Source organism: Salmo salar, unplaced genomic scaffold (assembly GCF_965601325.2).
Source record: "Salmo salar unplaced genomic scaffold, fSalSal1 ptg000587l, whole genome shotgun sequence".
Taxonomy (NCBI): Eukaryota; Metazoa; Chordata; class Actinopteri; order Salmoniformes; family Salmonidae; genus Salmo; species Salmo salar.
Genome location: NW_027675427.1, coordinates 1528266 through 1551049, shown reverse-complemented (window position 1 = coordinate 1551049; position 22784 = coordinate 1528266). Strand labels below are relative to the sequence as shown.

The window sequence follows — 22784 nt, the reverse complement described above, 5'->3', positions numbered from 1 at the left end:
TTTTGGTTTCTAATTTTAATTGTTGCGCTACTGGTGATGCCTGTTGATGTTAGATAGGCAGCTACAGTAGCTGAATGATGTTAACATCTTCAGGTTTTGTTTCATTAAATGTATTTTATTTTATCTGGGTGCTTACGTCACCTACTAACACCCTGGTACTACCCATAGATCCCGCTCTCCTCAGTCTGAGAAAACACTGAGAGAGAAAGGTACGGGTTGCAGATTACTCCTTTGTAGAAGTCCGTAACGTGAAATAAATAAACGTCCCAAGGTTAATGCTGTAGATATTGTTATAAGGGGATGTGAGACTATCGAAACACGTAACTTTCAGAGTTTTATTGTTGTTATTAATATAGTTACAGAGTGCTAAAAGTGTTGCTAGCTAGTATGACTTTCTTTCTGTGATGCAGACGGCTAGCTGAGCTGCCGACTAGTGATGGTGTTGCATTATGGGGGATGTAGTTTTGCCCTCTAAGGCGATTTTATGTTGTAACTTGTTTGTGTTGCAGTGGTTTTGTACATGAGTTGTTGTATTTTGCTACTATCAACACTGAAAGCACCTAGCAATGTATTGGGGATGTGAGACAGGATATGTGTTTTACCTTTCTTCATGCTCCTGTGTAGAACAACTTGTCAGGTGGTGCATTGGAGACTGATGTGTTCCTGTCCTGTCTTTTCATAATACTATTGCAGGTATGGTTCTATTGTCTAAGAATTAAGATTATACATTCTTTGTATTAAGGACTGGTTATTATTTTATACTATACATTATGGCTTTATGTATGAGTGTGATTGTGTGAGTCTGAGAAAACACTGAGAGAGAAAGAACAACTTGTCAGGTGGTGCATTGGAGACTGATGTGTTCCTGTCCTGTCTTTTCATAATACTATTGCAGATCAACATAAAAGCCTAAAAGACAGCCGTGGTGTCGCTCTTCATTTCTTGGTTCTCCTGTGGTGCATAAGAAACCCGCTACATATACACTAAAGCGTCTAAAGAGCTTTATTGGTTCAGCTATTTTGTCTAGCAAGCTACCGAGGAGGCTGACGAACTGTTGCTGCTGTTGAAAGAAGCGTTCCGTCCACTAGATTATACGTCACACCAACAGCATCGCCTTAAAGCCCCACATGATGTATTGTTACTCCATGTAGGAGCAGTATAGACCTAGTCTGTTCATTATATACATCTACATGATGTATTGTTACACCATGTAGGAGCAGTATAGACCTAGTCTGTTCATTATGTACATCTACATGATGTATTGTTACACCATGTAGGAGCAGTATAGACCTCGTCTGTTCATTATATACATCTACATGATGTATTGTCACACCATGTAGGAGCAGTATAGTCCTAGTCTGTTCATTATATACATCTACATGATGTATTGTTACACCATGTAGGAGCAGTATAGACCTAGTCTGTTCATTATATACATCTACATGATGTATTGTTACTCCATGTAGGAGCAGTATAGACCTAGTCTGTTCATTATATACATCTACATGATGTATTGTCACACCATGTAGGAGCAGTATAGTCCTAGTCTGTTCATTATATACATCTACATGATGTATTGTTCCACCATGTAGGAGCAGTATAGACCTAGTCTGTTCATTATATACATCTACATGATGTATTGTTACACCATGTAGGAGCAGTATAGACCTACAGTAGCTAATTGCTAATTTAGATGTTGTTTGACTTAATGATGGTAGGTTTGGTCAATGTGTTGCTGGTAGTTGTGGTAGGTCGGTGTGGTAGGTGTGGTAGTTGTGGTAGGTAGGTGTGGTAGTTGTGGTAGATAGGGGTGGTAGTTGTGGTATGTAGGTGTGGTAGTTGTGGTAGGTAGGTTTGGTGATGGTTGGTTTTGTAGTTGTGGTGATGGTAGGTGTGGTAGTTGTGGTAGGTAGGTTGGTGTAGTAGTTGTGATAGGTCGGTGTGGTAGTTGTGGTAGTTGTGATAGGTAGGTGTGGTAGTTGTGGTAGATAGGGGTGGTAGGTGTGGTGATTAGGCTTGGGCTGTATCCAGATTTTCATATAGTCATACCGTCCTTCTCTCATACCAGGATTTAAAGTACTACCAGCATAGCACATGAGGGGATGCTAAAAACACAAGAAAAGCCTATGGGCATCTATTTCCAGAATGCTAACCAATTAGCACAAACTGTTAGCAAATTCACATAGACGCTGTTAGCTAAATGCTAACAACTGAAAACGAACAAACTAATTGCAAAGCAGAGGAGGCTTCTGAGGGGAGGACAGCTCATAATAATTTCTGGAATGAAGTCAATTGAGTGGTATCAAACACATGGAAACCACATCTTTGATGGGTTGATACCACTCCATTGACTCCATTCCAACCATTATTATGAGCTGTCGTCTCCTCAGCAGCTTCCACTGTTGCAAAGAAAGGCAAATCCAGCTCATAAAGTTATGTCAGGGATAATCAACGAGGGACTATGTGTTCTATGGTAAATAATGAACACTGTGGAACTGACCTTCCATGGATTTGCATTATTTTCCAGAGAACCATAAAGCCCTGAGTTGATTATCCCTTTTATAAAGTATTTTTTATGTAAAGTTATTTATTTTACATTTTATAGATTTTATAGAAGTAAAAAAAAATGTAACTAATTGTATTGGAGAGAAGAGGTCTCTTTACAGTGTCAAATTTATTTGAGATCTCTATGCCATGTAGTTGAGAAGGAATTGATCTTTTTCATTTACAGGCAATTATTTGCGTTGCAGTTTTAAGACGGTTCCTTAACCCTCTGAGCAGAGGATAGCACATTTTTAGCTACATTTCACCTCCAAAAAGTAAATAGGTTCTACATAAAGCTGTCCCAACTATTTGTGGGCACCGTTTGTCACCGTTATAGTGCAATTTATGTGTATAGAGGACTCCTCTCTAATATAACATGTCACACATTGTGTCAGACTGATGGAATGTTAGGTGTCTCATTGAAAGTCTAACATCTACCATGACTACTGGATGTTTCAATTCTAATAAATAACAACAATCCACACCGTAACAACAATATTGCTTTTTTAATAACTGCTTTTATTAAAGCGTACAACTTTGCTAATGAAAATGACATCAACAAACATCACTGGCCTGACTTGAGCAGCTCTGCCCGGGGATGGAGCCAGCAACTTAGCTGCAACCGGTCCGGTCCAGGCTACCTGCAGACCTCCTCCCAGACCTCCTTTTCAGCACCTCCCCTTAACAGGTGAGGTGGTGGAAATGATCAGAGTTGCATTCAACTTGAATAAAGATGAGAAACTCTGGTCTGTGGAGCCACTGGTCTAAGGGGAGGACTTCTGTTTAAACCATGTCCATTTGGGATATTTTCTAGGACAGTAGAGGTGGTGAGCAGAGATGAATTCAACTTGGATAAAGATGAGAATCTCTGCTCTGGGGAGGAGAGTCACTGACCTTAGATGGTTTGTTGCCTTGATAAAGAGGATACTTTCTGGCTTGAGGAGAATATCATGTTTTGTGGAGGAAATGTGGCTTGATGACTTAAAGAGGAGGAGGAATTATTGGGTGACACTTTTAATTACCAATGTAACCTCAGTGGAACTGTGGCTTCATCGAGTTCCAGCTCTAGGCAGACAGCACGTCAGGAATGCTGTAAGACATCACAGAGACAGGTAAGTATCTATATATTTACATGTGTGTTGCATGTACACTAAACCCTCACATTTGGATAATGTCACTTTTAAAGTGACAACATATATATAAACAGTGTAACATGAATACATGTTTAAACATTATTTACCTCATCTTAATTCTCTTCCAGATGCCTGGCCTTTTCTTGTTCTTGGAGGTTGGCTCTGAAGTTTCAGCCTCTTCTGGTGCTTCTAGCTGCTGGTTCTCTGGCTCCCCCTGCTGGCTCTCTGGCTCCCCCTGTTGGTTCTCTGAACTCCCCTCCTGGCTCTCTGGCACCCCCTGTTGGTTCTCTGAACTCCCCTCCTGGTTCTCTGGCTCCCCCTGCTGGCTCTCTGGCCACTCCTGCTGGTTCTCTGGCCACTCCTGCTGGTTCTCCGAACTCCCCTCCTGGTTCTCTGCCCATGCCTGCTGCCTCCTTGGCCCCTCCTGCTGGCCATCTACAGATCCTACAGGCTCTTGGCTTACTTGTTGGCCTGTGGCCCATCCCGGTAATGCCTGACCGTGGTTGGAATCGTGGCTGTGTTGGGTGGTTGGACACCGGGTGTTGATTTGAGCATCAGCCTCCAGATTCATCTGCTCCAGGTACTTTTCCATCATCCTCTCCCTCTCCTCCTTCAGATTCTGATGAGTCCTTTTTTTAAGCAGGGACTGCTCTCTCCACTGCTTATTGAAATCCTCCAACTTCTTCCTTCTCTCCTTATCCTTCAGCAGCTCCTTCCTCTTCTCCCTCTCTCTCTCTGCCCGGGTCATGGTGGATATTACCCTTGGGTGTCCAGGGAAGGCTGGGAGGGGAGAAGAAGTAGAGTTCACATTCAACTTAGTGGATCTGGTATCAACTAAAATGTAATGGACACAGGGAATTAAGAATAGAAAACACAGTTGGAGCTCAATGATTCTTTAATCTTTTCAATTGAGCAAGGCATGGAATTTGTCAATAAAGTGCAATAATTCCCATCCCGAATTGACCTGACCCTAAGTTGAACATGAGCCCCAAATGGCACCTATTCCTTGTATAGTGCCAGGGCCTATGTGATAGCTTAGGGCTCCATGGCAACTAGGGGACCCCCGACCCCCCCATAACCCTTTTTTGTGTGTGTTTTTTAGGAACTCTTTCTGGGTCTCTACTTAGTCTTGAGAGTTAGACTAGTAGATGACATAAGGTATCATTTAAAAACGTGGTTGTTACATCAGCAGTATTTTTCTTGTTATGTCAGTCAGTCACTCAATTAGCCATGTCAGCTAACATATTCTTTGGACAGTAGTTTTATATTGAAACAATGATGCAACATGATGACTGGTGTGGAACTTATGTGTGTAGAGGAGACTAAAGAGGATGATGTCATAAGCAGAGGTAAAACAGGTCTTACCTAGGTGGACGATCTTATAGCCCTCCTCGGCCTCTCTCTGCTACGTTCTCTCGATCTTTTTGAGGTTCCTCTTCTCCCACTTCTTATTCACCCAGTCCACAGCTCTCCTTCGGATACTTTTATCAGGTGGGAGAATGTCCTCCTTGTCATCTTCCTTCTCCTCCTCCTCTTCACTGTTCTCTGTCTCACCCATCTTGTAATTCCCAGGGATCTCTCTTCTTTCCTCTTCTGACATCTCCTCTCTTATGTTTGCCTTTATGATGTTCTCTCTCTCTCTGATTAAAGCTAAATGGCCTTCAATGGCTCTCTGCCTCTCCTCCTCTCTCTTTTCCTCTCTCTGCCTCTCCTCCTCTCTCTTTTCCTCTCTCTGCCTCTCCTCCTCTCTCTTTTCCTCTCTCTGCCTCTCCTCCTCTTTCTTTTCCTCTCTCTGCCTCTCCTCCTCTCTCTTTTCCTCTCTCTGCCTCTCCTCCTCTCTCTTTTCCTCTCTCTGCCTCTCCTCCTCTCTCTTTTCCTCTCTCTGCCTCTCCTCCTCTCTCTTTTCCTCTCTCTGCCTCTCCTCCTCTCTCTTTTCCTCTCTCTTTCTCTCCTCCTCTCTCTTTTCCTCTCTCTGCCTCTCCTCCTCTCTCTTTTCCTCTCTCTGCCTCTCCTCCTCTCTCTTTTCCTCTCTCTTTCTCTCCTCCTCTCTCTTTTCCTCTCTCTGCCTCTCCTCCTCTCTCTTTTCCTCTCTCTGCCTCTCCTCCTCTCTCTTTTCCTCTCTCTGCCTCTCCTCCTCTCTCTTTTCCTCTCTCTGCCTCTCCTCCTCTCTCTTTTCCTCTCTCTGCCTCTCCTCCTCTCTCTTTTCCTCTCTCTGCCTCTCCTCCTCTCTCTTTTCCTCTCTCTGCCTCTCCTCCTCTCTCTTTTCCTCTCTCTGCCTCTCCTCCTCTCTCTTTTCCTCTCTCTGCCTCTCCTCCTCTCTCTTTTCCTCTCTCTGCCTCTCCTCCTCTCTCTTTTCCTCTCTCTGCCTCTCCTCCTCTCTCTTTTCCTCTCTCTGCCTCTCCTCCTCTCTCTTTTCCTCTCTCTGCCTCTCCTCCTCTCTCTTTTCCTCTCTCTGCCTCTCCTCCTCTCTCTTTTCCTCTCTCTGCCTCTCCTCCTCTCTCTTTTCCTCTCTCTGCCTCTCCTCCTCTCTCTTTTCCTCTCTCTGCCTCTCCTCCTCTCTCTTTTCCTCTCTCTGCCTCTCCTCCTCTCTCTTTTCCTCTCTCTGCCTCTCCTCCTCTCTCTTTTCCTCTCTCTGCCTCTCCTCCTCTCTCTTTTCCTCTCTCTGCCTCTCCTCCTCTCTTAGTCTGAACATTTCTTTCTGTCTGGCAATTCCAATCTGTCGTTTTTTATCCTGCTCCTCTTGTTGTCTTGCCCTCTCCTGTTTTCTTTCCATCTCCAGCCGTCTTTCCTCCTTGTCCCTCCTGATTTGTTGTCCTCTTTCTATGTGTTCTCGTTCCCCCTTCAACACTTCTAACCTCCTCTCTTTACGTCTATTGAAGACTTCCCGTGCTTTAGCTTTAACATGAACTACTACATCTTTCTTCATGCTTACTTCCTTTCCTCTATCTTCTCTTTCCATGTAGTCTTCCTCTGCTTTCTTAATAATCACTTCCTGCTTTTCTTCCATCTCTCTCTCCTGTTCTATCTCCAGTTCATTCTGCCCCTCATTTCTTCTTCCTGCTTCCTCCCTATCTCTCATAATCATATTTTCTTTCTCCATCTCTTTCTGTTGCTGATCTTTTAATTCTATCTCTCCCTGATTCTCATTGTCTTTCTCCCTTTCTTTCTCTTTCTCCATTTGTTTCTGTCTCTCCTCTTGTTGTTGTCGTCTGTGTATCTCTTCTATCTTTCTCTGTATCTTCTTCTTCTCTCTTCCCTCCTTCTCCATGTCAATTTGCTTCTGTTTCCATATATCTTCTTCTTCTTGATCTCTCTCAAACTTTCTCTTTCTCTCCTCTTGTTGTTGTCGTCTCTCTTTCTCTCCCATCTCTCTTTCTCCCTCTCTCTTTCTTCCTCTTCCATCTCTATTTGCTTCTGTTTACATCTTTCTTCTTCATTCACTCTTTCAATCTCTCTCTGTCTCTCTTGTTTGCTTTCCATATTTTTTTGTCTCTTTTTTGTCTGTTTCCATATTTTCTAATTCTAGCAGCTGTACCTTGATTTTCTTGAAGACTTCCTCCAATTCAGACGTCTTTTTGTCATTGATGAGGGCTGTCTCCATCTCCATCTCTCTCTCCACTCTATTTTTCATCTCCTCTTCTCTTCGTCTCCAATCATTTTCTCTCTCTCTATCAAATGTTCTCTCTGGTTCAGTCTCGTGTTTCAATCTAATCTCTTCTTTCATTCTCACAACCTCTCTGTCTAACACTAGCACATTTTGGTTAACCTGTTTCACTCTCTCATTCTGTCTTCTATATGCTTCTTTCGCTCTTTCAAATTTGATTTTGTATTGAATCTCTTTTGTTGTCATATCTTCTTTCAGTCTCTCAACCTCTCTCTCTAACTCTTTTACCTTTCCGTTAACCAGTTTGACTTTCTCATTCTCTGCAATACACATGTCTCTTTCTCTTTCAAGTATGATTTCCTTTTCCATCTCTTTCAATCTCTCAATCTCTCGTTCTAACGCTTTTATCGTTTCTTCTGCCTGTTTCACTTTCTTCTTCATTTCTTGTCTTTCCAATTCTGCTTTTCTCTCCCTTTCCATCTCCCTTTCTCTCTCTCTTTCCCTCTCTCTTTCTGTCTCAATAGGTTTGTTGTTCCAGGCCAGTCTTGGTCGCTGATCCTCCATGACTTTCTGCCATAGCCTCAATCTCTCTATCTCTTGCTTCATTTTAAAAGGTGAAATTAGTGATAATCTATGACCAAGACATACTTTCAAAGGATTTGCAGAGAATGATACATAGAAATACAACCTAGACCTAGGTAATTGAATCAAACACTGGACAACATCAATAGCAGGGTTATTTTGATCAATTCATCTGGACAATTCATTGTCAATTAATGTATTGACATGTTTGAAAGAATTATGAGACATTTTATGGACAAATACAAACACACAACTAGCTTGCCCATTCAGTTAGGGGTTTGAGAAATTCCTGTTGCAATTTGTGTGATGTTATAACAATGTTGCCTCTGATGTTTATGCTTGTAGAAATTACTCCTACAAATGATGTTTCACTAATGCAATTATTTACAACCTGCACACATACAGTTATCAACAACAACAACAGTAATGATGTTAATAAGGAAGTGGATATTCAACCGGCAGAAGAAAGGCATAGGGGTTGAGATAAATGAAGGTTAGGTTCAGGACCTAGGGTTGGGTTAAGGTAAAGGTTAGGTATAGTTTCAGTGAGGTCAAGGTAAGGGTTAACGTTAAGGAAAGGCATAAAGGTTAACATTGGGTTAGTGTACCGCTGTCCACCATCATTCATTTTCAGCTGGGTGAATATACACGGCCATTTAATAATAACAATGACATGTCTTACGTGGGCCAGTTGTAGATCCACCATCAGTAGCTCCAGCAGATGTTTGACTCTCTTGATCTCCTGCATTTTTCTCTGGTTCTCCATCGCTTCTGTGACTCTCTCTGCCTCCCTCTGTCTCTCTGCTTCTCTCTGTCTCTCTGCTTCTCTCTGTCTCTCTGCCTCCCTCTGTCTCTCTGCTTCCCTCTGTCTCTCTGCTTCTCTCTGTCTCTCTGCTTCTCTCTGTCTCTCTGCTTCTCTCTGTCTCTCTGCTTCTCTCTGTCTCTCTGCTTCCCTCTGTCTCTCTGCCTCTCTGCTTCTCTCTGTCTCTCTGCTTCTCTCTGTCTCTCTGCCTCCCTCTGTCTCTCTGCTTCTCTCTGTCTCTCTGCTTCTCTCTGTCTCTCTGCCTCCCTCTGTCTCTCTGCTTCTCTCTGTCTCTCTGCTTCTCTCTGTCTCTCTGCCTCCCTCTGTCTCTCTGCCTCCATCTGTCTCTCTGCTTCTCTCTGTCTCTCTGCCTCCCTCTGGCTCTCTGCCTCCCTCTGTCTCTCTGCCTCCCTCTGTCTCTCTGCCTCTCTCTGCCTCTCTGCCTCTCTCTGTCTCTCTGCTTCTCTCTGGCTCTCTGCTTCTCTCTGGCTCTCTGCTTCTCTCTGGCTCTCTGCCTCTCTGCTTCTCTCTGCCTCTCTGCTTCTCTCTGTCTCTCTGCTTCTCTCTGGCTCTCTGCCTCCCTCTGTCTCTCTGTCTCTCTGCTTCTCTCTGCCTCTCTGCTTCTCTCTGTCTCTCTGCTTCTCTCTGTCTCTCTGCTTCTCTCTGGCTCACTGCCTGCATCTGTCTCTCTGCTTCTCTCTGGCTCTCTGACTCCCTCTGTCTCTCTGCCTCCCACTGGCTCTCTGCCTCCCTCTGTCTCTCTGCTTCTCTCTGTCTCTCTGCTTCTCTCTGGCTCTCTGCCTCCCTCTGTCTCTCTGCCTCCCTCTGTCTCTATGCCTCCCTCTGTCTCTCTGCTTCTCTCTGGCTCTCTGCCTCCCTCTGGCTCTCTGCCTCCATCTGTCTCTCTGCATCTCTCTGCCTCCCTCTGTCTCTCTGTCTCTCTGCTTCTCTCTGTCTCTCTGACTCCCTCTGGCTCTCTGCCTCCCTCTGTCTCTCTGCCTCCCACTGGCTCTATGCCTCTCTCTGGCTCTCTGACTCCCTCAGTCTCAGGATCTCAGCCTTCCACTCATTCATTAGACCCCTTTCTACTCTTCTTCTCCTCCTTTCCTCTTTTAAAAGGGATCTGAGATGGTCTGTCTCAGACTGTAGATGTTCAATGATCTTGTCCTTCTCCATTCCACCATTCCTCTTCTTCTTTTCCTCCTCCCAGAGGCAGACTTGAAGTCTGTCCATCTCCTTCTTCTGATTTCGGATCGTTCGATCCTTCCCTCTCAACTCAAGCATGTGGGCTTCCTTCTTTGTACAGGTCTTCTTCTCTTCTCTCAGGAACTGAACCTCCATCTCTGCCTGCTTGTAGCTGGGAGCAAAGGAATGTCCACACATTATTTAGGAAGTGAACTCAGACAATTTATTACAGCGTTAAAATAATAATTAAACCTCTGCTCAATTAAACTGTCTTTAATAACACAACTAACACAACTGTGACTTACAGTACGTGAATGTAATGAGTTGACTGTCCATGATGGCCAGAGGTGGGTAATGTGTAGCTCTGGTCCAGGGCGTTACGTACAGCTTGCAGACACTGAGCCTTCCTTCAGCAAGCCGCACATAATGCCCTGGACCAGAGCTAGGTTATGTGATGAATGACTTACAGACTGTTCCACATGATAGGAGGGGGTAAGAAGACAGTCCCAGTAGGAGACGGAGATTGTCCAGAACAAGAAGAGGTGTCCATCTCCTCAGAGACTGTAGTAAAGGTCTACAAGTTTTATTTCTGGAAAATAAAGAGATGCCTTCGTTCAGCAACAATGTGTGTTTCTATGTTTCTGTCACTAGATGGGGCCATTGTACACAACATTTACTCACCAGGTCAGTGAATTCAGAAATAGTCTACACACTACAGTACTCAAGCTCTAGCCTACAACCCATCATGCATCAGCACAACTAATATAATAATACCTCATCACAACTTCATAATCACAGTACACCTGGATTGTGTTCACAAAGTGTTTCAGGGTAGGAGTGCTGATCTTGGATCAGATCCCCCCCCCCTGTTCATCAAAACGTATTCAGTTTGATTTAAAAGACTAAATTGATTATTGATCAGCACTCCTTCTATGAGACTTTGTGAATATGAGCCTGTGTGAAAGAACCTTTCTGGCATATGCTGGCTAGACAGTACACAGACAGACAGATAGTCCGACAGACAGACAGATAAGTCAGCAAGACAGACAGACAGAAGAGTAGATATAGATGGACTGATTGATAGCAACAGAAAAAAACCAAGATATAATTGTATTTTATAATGTCAGAAAGAAAAAATATTTCAAATACATTAACGTTCACCTTCACATGTGTTATCTTACCATGACAGAATTATAGGCTAAGTAGGCTAGCGGTTGGTTCATGTATTGTAAACTTGTGTAAATATTTGACTCACCTCAAATCACACGTGTCAAAGCGCAGTTTTAGTGTGGAACCGAATAATATCTTTGGCATTAACTTTCTCTGGTCTGGAGCTGTATTGTTGCGTCATTTGAAACGCTTGAGCGTCATAATCGGTTCACCGCGCCTGCTTGATTGACAGCTAGAGCTTCTCCTGCGCATCAGTGTCCAAAAGTCGATATTGTTGAGCTACTCATAATTGATAAAGACATTTATAACCATTTTCACTTGACTTTTATTTCGCGTATTTTTGCCTAAGGTTATTTGGTAGTCTATGTTGTGTGATTTCTCTTTGTATGGACCTAAAGTTCAAAGAAATACAAACAGCAACCATAGCCTACAAACATTTCCCACACAAATACAAATGTGGGTGTTTAGTGAGTACACAAAATAATAACAGGACAGCCATAACTGTACAAACAAACATACAATCACAACTCTTGGGCACCAAATATTCAATGTAAAAGCCAAAAGGTAGGCTAACATGAAGTCCGATTCTGAAATGCGCGTCAACAATTGAAGAACTCGTTTTTAAGCATGAAATAAATCCTCGTGGACCAGATTGACCCGCTCTCCCCACTATGTATTGTTTCTGCAGTGAGGATTCACCCCCTTTAGACAATGATGTTGTAATTTATCTGCAGAAAAACGTTGATCTGAGCTCAACAAGCAGTAGTAGCAGTATGCAAATCAGAGAGCCAGATGAATGGATCTTTCACCGATGCATTTCGGTTCCCGACGTTCAACAAAACGATCCGTTCAAAAAGAGCCGTTCGTTCGTGAACGACACATCACCACACTGTAGTTCTCCACCATTGCGTATCGTGAGCTGGAGGAGCGTTCGTCCAACCTCTCATCCAAGTAAATTGCAGCGGCGCATCATCCATCCGCTGAATGTCCCAAGGGAGGGAGGATAGTTTACGATGCAACAAGCGTTTGGGGAGTACATTCATTGAAACGCAATGAGTGTTTTTAAATTGTTGAGGGACTCTTGCTCCAGGGGAAATCTCAGCAGCGATGTCTCTGCTGTGCGTCCGAGGTGGGATCTTTACCTTCTTCACTATGCTTATTATACTGTACATATCTGTCACATTAATCACATTGCACTCAGGAAAGTTGTCTGTAGGCTATTGGGGAGATGCGCATAGCCTGTTGAGTTGTCACGTTCCAGTCCAAACATGACCTGGGATGTGAGCAGGGAGCTATTCTATAACACATGTAGATGACATGTTGTCTTTATATGTAGATTATATTTTGGTTTCATATTTCATATTTGATTGATGATTAGGCCTATGACTTTTGATTCCACTTTGGCTACCTTGCACCATATTGTCCTCTCTTGCTATATCTTACACTTTATGCCCTTGTGCTGATCTTCTCTCTAAACAATAATCATGATAGTGTGAATGAGTTGAGTAAACTACACTGTTGTTATCTTCTCAGTCTGTACTGTACTGTCCCTGGAAGACCCTCCACATAGTTCACCTAGATCCAGTCCACTTTGTACCGCTGGTCAACTAATCATCCAAACCTCTGATTAGTGAATCAGGTGTGCTGGTGGTGGAATACATGATATGAACTGGTTAGGGGGAGGACAGGTTTGAGAAGGGAGATACTAAATGGACTTTTCAGACCAACATCCCATTGACAGCCCGTCTGGCCAAAACCTGAAACCTAAAACTGACCCTAACCTTAACCTTAACCCTAACATTAACCAAACCTTTAAGCCTTAAAGGTAGTCTCATCATGGGTGTGATTCAGACTGTAGTTTCTCTCTGTGTCTCCAGTAAACCTCCTCTCATCATGGGTGTGATTCAGACTGTAGTTTCTCCCTGTGTGTCCAGTAAACCTCCTCTCATCATGGGTGTGATTCAGACTGTAGTTTCTCCCTGTGTCTCCAGTAAACCTCCTCTCATCATGGGTGTGATTCAGACTGTAGTTTCTCCCTGTGTCTCCAGTAAACCTCCTCTCATCATGGGTGTGATTCAGACTGTAGTTTCTCCCTGTGTCTCCAGTAAACCTCCTCTCATCATGGGTGTGATTCAGACTGTAGTTTCTCCCTGTGTCTCCAGTAAACCTCCTCTCATCATGGGTGTGATTCAGACTGTAGTTTCTCCCTGTGTGTCCAGTAAACCTCCTCTCATCATGGGTGTGATTCAGACTGTAGTTTCTCCCTGTGTCTCCAGTAAACCTCCTCTCATCATGGGTGTGATTCAGACTGTAGTTTCTCCCTGTGTCTCCAGTAAACCTCCTCTCATCATGGGTGTGATTCAGACTGAAGTTTCTCCCTGTGTCCAGTAAACCTCCTCTCATCATGGGTGTGATTCAGACTAGTTTCTCCCTGTGTCTCCAGTAAACCTCCTCTCATCATGGGTGTGATTCAGACTGTAGTTTCTCCCTGTGTGTCCAGTAAACCTCCTCTCATCGTGGGTGTAATTCAGACTGTAGTTTCTCCCTGTGTCCAGTAAACCTCCTCTCATCATGGGTGTGATTCAGACTGTAGTTTCTCCCTGTGTCTCCAGTAAACCTCCTCTCATCATGGGTGTGATTCAGACTGTAGTTTCTCCCTGTGTGTCCAGTAAACCTCCTCTCATCATGGGTGTGATTCAGACTGTAGTTTCTCCCTGTGTGTCCAGTAAACCTCCTCTCATCGTGGGTGTAATTCAGACTGTAGTTTCTCCCTGTGTCCAGTAAACCTCCTCTCATCATGGGTGTGATTCAGACTGTAGTTTCTCCCTGTGTGTCCAGTAAACCTCCTCTCATCATGGGTGTGATTCAGACTGTAGTTTCTCCCTGTGTCTCCAGTAAACCTCCTCTCATCATGGGTGTGATTCAGCCTGAAGCTGGAGAGGCCAGTGGCAAACCAGCCCGACCACTTTATTACTAGTTGGGGATAGATTGTATCTCTAGAGTTACAGTAGGGCATTTCCATCATGTAAAAGGACCCAGGAGCACCAACGTGATGTTCATAGGAGCATGTGTAATTTGGTGTCAAATGAAATCTAAGAGTCTATATTTTTGGTAAATGTAACTCTAGATTCATTTTTCAACCAGTGAAGGCTTTGATTTCTGGGTAAACATGGGAAAAGGGATATTAGAAAACATCTTCCAGAAAAAGTCTTAAAAGGTCCAAAATCAAAACTACATAAAAACAGAATCATGTTGACGTAAAGTCTTATAAGATATTGATGTTTTTTAAAGTATTTTTTGTGTAAAGTGATTTATTTTACATTTTGTAGATTTTATAGAAGAAAAAAAAATGTAACTAATTGTATTCGAGAGAAGAGGTCTCTTTACAGTGTCAAATTTATTTTGATCTCTATGCAACGTAGTTGAGAAGGTATTGATATTTTTCATTTACAGGCAATTGTTTGCGTTGCAGTTTTAAGACGGTTCCATAAATATGCTGTGGTAAACATTTTTTATTCGCACTAATCAATCACCACATTCTGTCTTTGTATGTCTCAATAGTATTATTTAATTAAATCCATGTAAAATAATCTTTGTCTGAAAATAAAATCTGATCCTCAACTGCGTTTCCCTCCAGTCAGCAGACGGCGATGTGCGTCTTTCAGGCGATGCTGCAGCGTGACGTATAATCTAGTGGACGGTTCTTCATAAACAGCTCGTCAACCACCTCGGTAGCTTGCTAGCCAACATAGCCGAAAGATTCAAGCTATTTAGACGCTTTCGGTCTATATTAGCTACTGTGTTTTAGACACACTTCTGTCGTATCTACTTGTTAACCTATTTAATGTAATATTACGTTATTTTTTATTAGTCAGCTATAGTAGCTGACTGGTTAAGTTAGCATTAGCCTAGTCGCTAATGATAGCTAGCTATCTAACATCCCCGACCATGAGCTCCCTAAACTACTCCCCTCCTGTTAAAGAAGAGGAGGTCTGCTGGACGGAGAAAGAAGCTCTGGGGCTGAACATTGTCGTGAAAGAGGAGAAGGAAGAGGAGGATGTTACAGTAAAACAAGAAGTAGAGGGTGAGGCTGTTACAGTGAAAGATGAAGAGAGAGACGTTTCAGTTAAACAAGAGGAAGAAGAGGATGATGCTGTTTTTGGAGTGAAGAAGGAAGGAGAGATTACTGTCACATTGAAAGATGAAGAGGAGGAGACGGGAGATCTGATTAACACCAGTAAGTACCGCCTTCAATTCGTTTTTAACTTTGGATATTCGGAGTTGGCTCGTCAATACCTCTTCAACGGAGGGCCCTGGGATGATGACTGATATGTCTAGAATCAGACGACGTAGAGACAAGCTACCCCTTGTTTTCTCCGTTCCGTTTCCAAAAAGTGACTTAACATATATATTTGAGGAGGGTCTATCTGCTGACCGCAGACTGGGGGCCACGGCATGTAGTGATTTTAATGTAGTGATGTTTTACTACACACCGTTCCCCCCATGAGAGCCATGTGAGAGTTGGGTTGGCTACACCAAAGATTATGGATATACTGACAAGATGTCTCTCCGTCCTAACAAGGGGAGTCGTTGTCCACAAAGCTGCACTGCGGGTCTTCTAGCTCCCGTTTATCTTTTCTTTGGATTGGTGGATACATCTTATTATTGTAATCTATTGTTTATATTCTATGAGGGTTGTTGTCGTCAACCGCCTGTATTCAATGGAGAGAGATGCTAAGCTACTAGCATGAATATGCATAGCGATCTGAAGACAACTCCTATAGTGTTTTTATCAAAGTTGTCGGTATGTCACGTGTCCACGTAACAACTTAATCACTACGAAACTTCTGTTAGAGCAAGTAAACCTCACGTAGCAAATAAGCCATTCATTTTGTTGTTGACCAAATTCAACACTTTCCACATTGGGTTGATAATTGTTTCCACTTGGATACAACCAACTGTAACCTACTGGCATGACCTAGAGAGGTACAACCTACTGGCATGACCTAGAGAGATACAACCTACTGTAACCTACTGGCATGACCTAGAGAGATACTACCTACTGGCATGACCTAGAGAGTTACAACCTACTGTAACCTACTGCCATGACCTAGAGAGATACTACCTACTGGCATGACCTAGAGTGTTACAACCTACTGTAACCTACTGGCATGACCTAGAGAGTTACAACCTACTGTAACCTACTGGCATGACCTAGAGAGTTACAACCTACTGTAGCCTACTGGCATGACCTAGAGAGATACAACCTACTGTAACCTACTGGAATGACCTAGAGAGTTACAACCTACTGTAGCCTACTGGCATGACCTAGAGAGATACAACCTACTGTAACCTACTGGCATGACCTAGAGAGTTACAACCTACTGTAACCTACTGGCATGACCTAGAGAGATACAACCTACTGTAACCTACTGGCATGACCTAGAGAGATACAACCTACTGTAACCTACTGGCATGACCTAGAGAGTTACAACCTACTGTAACCTACTGGCATGACCTAGAGAGATACAACCTACTGTAACCTACTGGCATGACCTAGAGAGATACAACCTACTGGCATGACCTAGGGAGTTACAACCTACTGTAACCTACTGGCATGACCTAGAGAGTTACAACCTACTGTAACCTACTGGCATGACCTAGAGAGATACAACCTACTGTAGCCTACTGGCATGACCTAGATATATATATATATATATATATACAAGCATTTCTAAACTTTTTTTCTCACTTTTATGGGGTATTGTGATGTCTTTATGAGGTATTGTCTGAAAATTGATAATTGAAAAAAAAATCTATTTCATAATAAAAATATGTAAAAAGGTGAAGGGGTCTGAATGCATGTATGTTGTATGTCCTAGGGCAGATTTAAAAAAAAATAGTATTTTCTTTCTACCAATTGATTGGTTGAAATGTTATGACGTGTATTTGTTCATATAGACACTCCCCATGTGTTTAATAAAATCAACTGTATGTGCAGAACTTGAATTGAACTGATGCTTCAAGCGTTTGATTAAATAATTAACACACACAAATGACTTGAGGAATCCAGAGGTCAATATAACCAGAAGAAAATAACCAATTCCCCACCTGCTGCTGGCCTTCGTTAATTCTGACGTAATGCTCCTGGAGTTTCCGGTAAAATAGGCAAACTTTTTCCATTTCCGTTTGAAGTGCCAATTTATCTTACCATTTCTACCGATCTGCTTGCCAGTTATGAACGAGTTACAACACCTGTTTGGCTCCTCTACTTCCTGGGTCGGTGAAGTGAGGTATTACATTTAAGGATTAAATCATTTAAGGAATATATCCAAGTCTCACGCTCATCACCTGTGGAATGCGGGGCTTCCAGCGAGGTGTGGATTTAACCTGTTAGGGCTAGGGGGCAGTATTTAAACGGCCGGATAAAAAACTTACCCGATTTAATCTGGTTACTAATCCTACCCAGTAACTAGAATATGCATATACTTATTATATATGGATATAAAACACCCTAAAGTTTCTAAAACTGTTTGAATGGTGTCTGTGAGTATAACAGAACTCATATGGCAGGCCAAAACCTGTGAGATTCCTTTACAGGAAGTGGCCTGTCTGACCATTTATTGGCTTTCTTTGACATCTCTTCCCAAAACAACTCTGCGGTAACGTGACACTTCCCACGGCTCCAATGGGCTCTCAGAGCCCGGGAAAAACCTGAATGACGTAATTCAAAGCCCTGGCTGAAACACACGAGCGCTTTTGCTAAGTGGTCTATCAGAGGACAAAGGGCTTAGGCTCGTGCACTGGCCTCCCCCGTCTTTCTGTTTTTCCCTCTATTTACCGAAACGTAGATTCCCGGTCGGAATATTATCGCTTTTTTACGAGATAAATTGCATAAAAATTGATTTTAAACAGCGGTTGACATGCTTCGAAGTACGGTAATGAAATATTTAGAATTTTTTTGTCACGAAATGCGCCATGCGCACGACCCGTATTTACCATTTCGGATAGTGTCTAGAACGCACAAACAAAACGCCGCTGTTTGGATATAACGATGGATTATTTGGGACCAAACCTACATTTGTTATTGAAGTAGAAGTCCTGGGAGTGCATTCTGATGAAGAACAGGAAAGGTAATAACATTTTTCTTATAGTAAATCTGATTTTGGTGAAGGCTAAACTTGCCGGGTGTCTAAATAGCTAGCCCGTGATGGCTGGGCTATGTACTTAGAATATTGCAAAATGTGCTTTCACCAAAAAGCTATTTTAAAATCGGACATATCGAGTGCATAGAGGAGTTCTGTATCTATAATTCTTAAAATAATTGTTATGCTTTTTGTGAACGTTTATCGTGAGTAATTTAGTAAATTGTTAGTAAATTCCCCGGAAGTTTGCGGGGGGTATGCTAGTTCTGAACGTCACATGCTAATGTAAAAAGCTGTTTTTTGATATATATATGAACTTGATTGAACAAAACATGCATGTATTGTATAACATAATGTCCTAGGTGTGTCATCTGATGAAGATCATCAAAGGTTAGTGCTGCATTTAGCTGTCTTCTGGGTTTTTGTGACATTATATGCTAGCTTGAAAAATGGGTGTCTGATTATTTCTGGCTGGGTACTCTGCTGACATAATCTAATGTTTTGCTTTCGTTGTAAAGACTTTTTGAAATCGGACAGTGTGGTTAGATTAACAAGAGTCTTGTCTTTAAAATGCTGTAAAATAGTCATATGTTTGAGAAATTGAAGTAATAGCATTTCTAAGGTATTTGAAAATCGCGCCACAGGATTCAACTGGCTGTTACGTAGGTGGGACGATTTGGTGCCACCTAGCCCATGGGCCTCAGAGCTTGGACTCGAACCCAGAATCTCTAATGGCACAGCTTAGGCCACTTGCTCACCATTTTTGCTCCAGGCAGATATACTACATACATAACTAGCAGTTTCTGCATTAGCAGGGAGGTGTTTCTGCAATCAAATTGTGTGCGCATCGCCCTTGTCGCAATATTAGGAAACACAGAAAGGTGCCTATATTTGAGAACAAAAGTCGCCTGGCACACTGCTTAGGAGTTCAACACCTTTTACTTATTTCTAGTTACTACTAATGTGAAAACAAGACTAAATATGACTATTGTTGCTCACTTGACTGTCTTAAGACAATTGTCAAGTAATTTTAACATTCATTACAGACATCAATTGTTGTACAGTATCATGGCTACGCTGTTGGCATCACCTTTTTCAGTGGATTTCTGCTGTTGTGAGCCTTTAACTATCTGTCTGACTTGTTCACACAGGAGAGAGACGTGACTATCATGGATCCTCTGGGGAGCCTCAACATCATGATGCTAACGAGTCAGAGAAGAGTCTGTCCAGATTCTATCACCTCAAGAAACACCAGCAGAGACCCACAGGGAAGAAATCTATCTGCTGCTCTGACTGTGGAAAACATTGCAAATCTTCATCAGAACTTAAAATACACCAGCGAACACACACAGGAGCGAAATCTCACCACTGTTTTGATTGTGGGAAGAGTTACTTAAGATTAAAAGCACTAAAAGTACACCTGAGAATTCACACTGGAGAGAAACCTTACAGCTGTGATCAATGTGGGAAGAGTTTTACTACATCTTTCTCTCTGACTCTACACCAGAGAATACACACAGGAGAGAAACCGTACAGCTGTACTGAATGTGGGAAGAGTTTTACTCAGTCAAGCAACCTGTTATCACACCAGAGGATACACACAGGAGAGAAATCTTTTAGTTGTAATCAATGTGTGAAAAGTTTTATTTCATCTAGTGACCTGACTGTACACCAGAGAACACACACAGGAGAGAAATCTTATAGCTGTGATCAATGTGGGAAGACTTATATTTCATCTTGCCATCTGACTAGACACCAGCGAGTACACACAGGAGAGAAACCCTATAGCTGTAATCAATGTGGGAAGAGTTTTACTCGGCCAGACAGCCTGATATTACACCAGAGAACACACACAGAAGAGAAACAATATAGCTGTGATCAATGTGGGAAGAGTTTTGCTGCATCTGGCTCTCTGACTCTACACCAGAGAACACACACAGGAGATAAACCTTATAGTTGTGGTCAATGTGGGAAGAGTTTTACTACATTTGGCTCTCTGACTCGACACCAGAGAAGACACACAGGAGAGAAACCTTATAGCTGTGGTCAATGTGGGAAGAGTTTTACTACATCTGGCTATCTTACTCTACACCAAAGAACACACACAGGAGAGAAACCTTATAGTTGTGATCAATGTGGGAAGAGTTTTACTACATCTGGCTCTCTGACTCGACACCAGAGAAGACACACAGGAGAGAAACCTTATAGCTGTGGTCAATGTGGGAAGAATTTTACTACATCTGGCTGTCTCTCCAGATCAAAACACCTCAAGAAACACCTGCAGAGATCCACAGGGAAGAGATCTCACTGCTGCTCTGACTGTGGGAAGAGATTCACCTCTTCGTCAGGCATTAAAATTCATCAGAGAACCCACACAGGAGAGAAACCTTTTAGCTGTACTCAATGTGGGAAGAGTTTTACTTCATCTTTCTCTCTGACTCTACACCAGAGAATACACACAGGAGAGAAACCTTTCAGCTGTGATCAATGTGGGAAGAGTTTTGCTGCATCCTGCTCTCTGACTCGACACCAGAGAAGACACGCAGGAGAGAAACCTTATAGCTGTGGTCAATGTGGGAAGAGTTTTACTACATCTGGCTGTCTGACTCGACACCAGAGAACACACACAGGAGAGAAACCTTTTAGCTGTGATCAGTGTGACAAGAGATTCTCCGGTAAAAGACATCTGATCAAACATCAGAAAATACATGAATGAGTTGTTTCATGATATCAATGATATAATCTCACAATGTAGAATGTTTAAACATTGTAGAAGGAGTATTTTAATGATGTCACAATGTAGAACCCTAAACGTTTGTCCCCTGTTCTATTGATTTCAACATGATATGGATATTAGCCTCAGGGGGAAAATCCAGGCTCTGAAATGGAAGAGTTACTATTTATGAGATTTAATAAAAAGTGACTAACAAAAAAAGAGTTGTGTTACACTTACCATGTTGGTTACGCACTGGAATCAAAATGCAACACTTCAAAATGTAGCGAGCTGTTTTCTACAAGTTGTCCTCTGACCAGGGATGTACACATTATTCCCAGATTCCATGTGGTTTTTCAGCTGTTCGTTTTAACAGGATGTGCAACCTCATGTCCCTCCTCTTGCATAATTGATTTCAACATGATATCGATGAGTGATGACAAATAAGTTCCTTTGTTTAGCGACCCCTACATTTAAATGCATCACTCCAAAATGTAGCTGACTGTCTTCTTCAGGTTGTCCTCTAATCAGTGAGGTAAAATATATCTCCCATTTCCATGTGTTTTGTTTAGTTCTGTTAGTTTCAACATCATGTACAACCTGATTTCCCCCCTAATTGATATCAGTGATTTATTGCTACTTGTCAAAACAACAGCGTTTCTGGTGCAGTTTATAAGGTGCTTGTTTTAAAAATTACAAGTAATATGATTATTGTGGCAGATGTTTGTGTATATAGCACATTTTATGTTTAGGTTTTCAATTTATCACAAACTGTTTCTGCTTATTGGTTATTGATTTGGACACGTTAAAACTGTGTTTTGACATCGGGGATATCCCATCTAGCAACATGTAATTGAAAAGAAGACTATGCCCCGTTTTTTCAGTGACTTGAAAAAAACTTAATTTCAACTTTAGTTGCAGGTAGCCTAGTGGTTAGAGCGTTGGGCCGTCATTGTAAATCAGAATTTGTTCATAACTGACTTATTGACAATTATTGCCTACCGGGGAACAGAGGGTTAACTGCCATGTTCAGGTGCAGAACGACAGATTTACCTTGTCAGCTCGCGATTCAATCCAGCAACCTTTCGGTTACTGTTAAATGAAGGTTAAAATAAAGAAATAAATACACATGGACGCAGTATAATCATTTGGTCTGTAATCAATTTTATTAACAATCCTACATCACTCCAGTATTTCTTCACAACATTCAAGCGTTAATTGTCTTTATTCCACTACTGAAGAATCATGTCTCAAATCACCTCATATTTCAAACATTCAGCCTGACAAAATATACGTTTTATTATTCCATGCCTCACCATTAAGTTAATTATTGCCAATACATATTAACCAAGGGGTGTACATTTGATCACAATTCATTTTGACTTTTTCCGTTTTGCAGATGTTTTGTTTGGGCTCGTTCCAAGTGGACCAGAGTTCTAGAAGCTAGTGAGTTTTAGGAAGACGAGAGTTCTAGAAGCTAGTGAGTTTTAGGAAGACGAGAGTTCTAGAAGCTAGTGAGTTTTAGGAAGACGAGAGTTCTAGAAGCTAGTGAGTTTTAGGATTCTATAGAAAGAAGAGAAAAAGGAGAAAAAAATATTTCAATTGTATATTATTATTTTGAAATAAGTGTGTTTTTCTTGTTTTTAATTGTTGACAGGAGGTGAAGCATTTTAGTTGATTTTAATATGAAATGGAAGTTGTTTTCTGTTGGTGGTGAGCAAACTTGTCCAACAAAAATATATGATATATTTGTTGTCTTAAGGGGGAAGGTGTTACAGGCTTTGGTTTTTCCATTTATGTTTTGAGGTTGGACTTTAGCACGTCTAGCTCGTTAGCACGTCTAGCTCGTTAGCACGTCTAGCACGTCCAGCTCGTTAGCACGTAGGACGCACTGATTGGTGTCACC

General features: G+C 42.1%; 2 protein-coding genes and 1 long non-coding RNA gene across 3 annotated transcripts in view; 1 reads left to right on the top strand and 2 right to left on the bottom strand.

The window, feature by feature from the left end:
- LOC123733384 (uncharacterized) overlaps positions 1-22784 on the bottom strand; it is a 325585-nt gene that overhangs the window by 191385 nt on the left and 111416 nt on the right. The window lies entirely within an intron of this gene.
- Positions 5054-7378, bottom strand: LOC123732106 (uncharacterized). The gene has a single exon (XM_082972156.1). It carries the CDS (start codon positions 7042-7044, stop codon positions 5083-5085), a length of 1962 nt encoding a protein of 653 aa, XP_082828282.1. The 5' UTR covers positions 7045-7378; the 3' UTR covers positions 5054-5082.
- Positions 14741-21037, top strand: LOC145876376 (uncharacterized). The gene is made up of 2 exons (XM_082972157.1): positions 14741-15257; positions 19317-21037. Exons 1-2 carry the CDS (start codon positions 14939-14941, stop codon positions 20879-20881), a joined length of 1884 nt encoding a protein of 627 aa, XP_082828283.1. The 5' UTR covers positions 14741-14938; the 3' UTR covers positions 20882-21037.

Bases quoted from the DNA above. Each gene is read 5' to 3' on its own strand.
- LOC145876376 (XM_082972157.1), top strand. From the start codon at position 14,939: ATGATAGCTAGCTATCTAACATCCCCGACCATGAGCTCCCTAAACTAC. The intron at 15,258-19,316 runs GTAAGTACCGCC...TTGTTCACACAG, and splicing joins GGGAGATCTGATTAACACCA to GAGAGAGACGTGACTATCAT.
- LOC123732106 (XM_082972156.1), bottom strand. From the start codon at position 7,044: ATGGGAGAGAAAGAGAGACGACAACAACAAGAGGAGAGAAAGAGAAAG.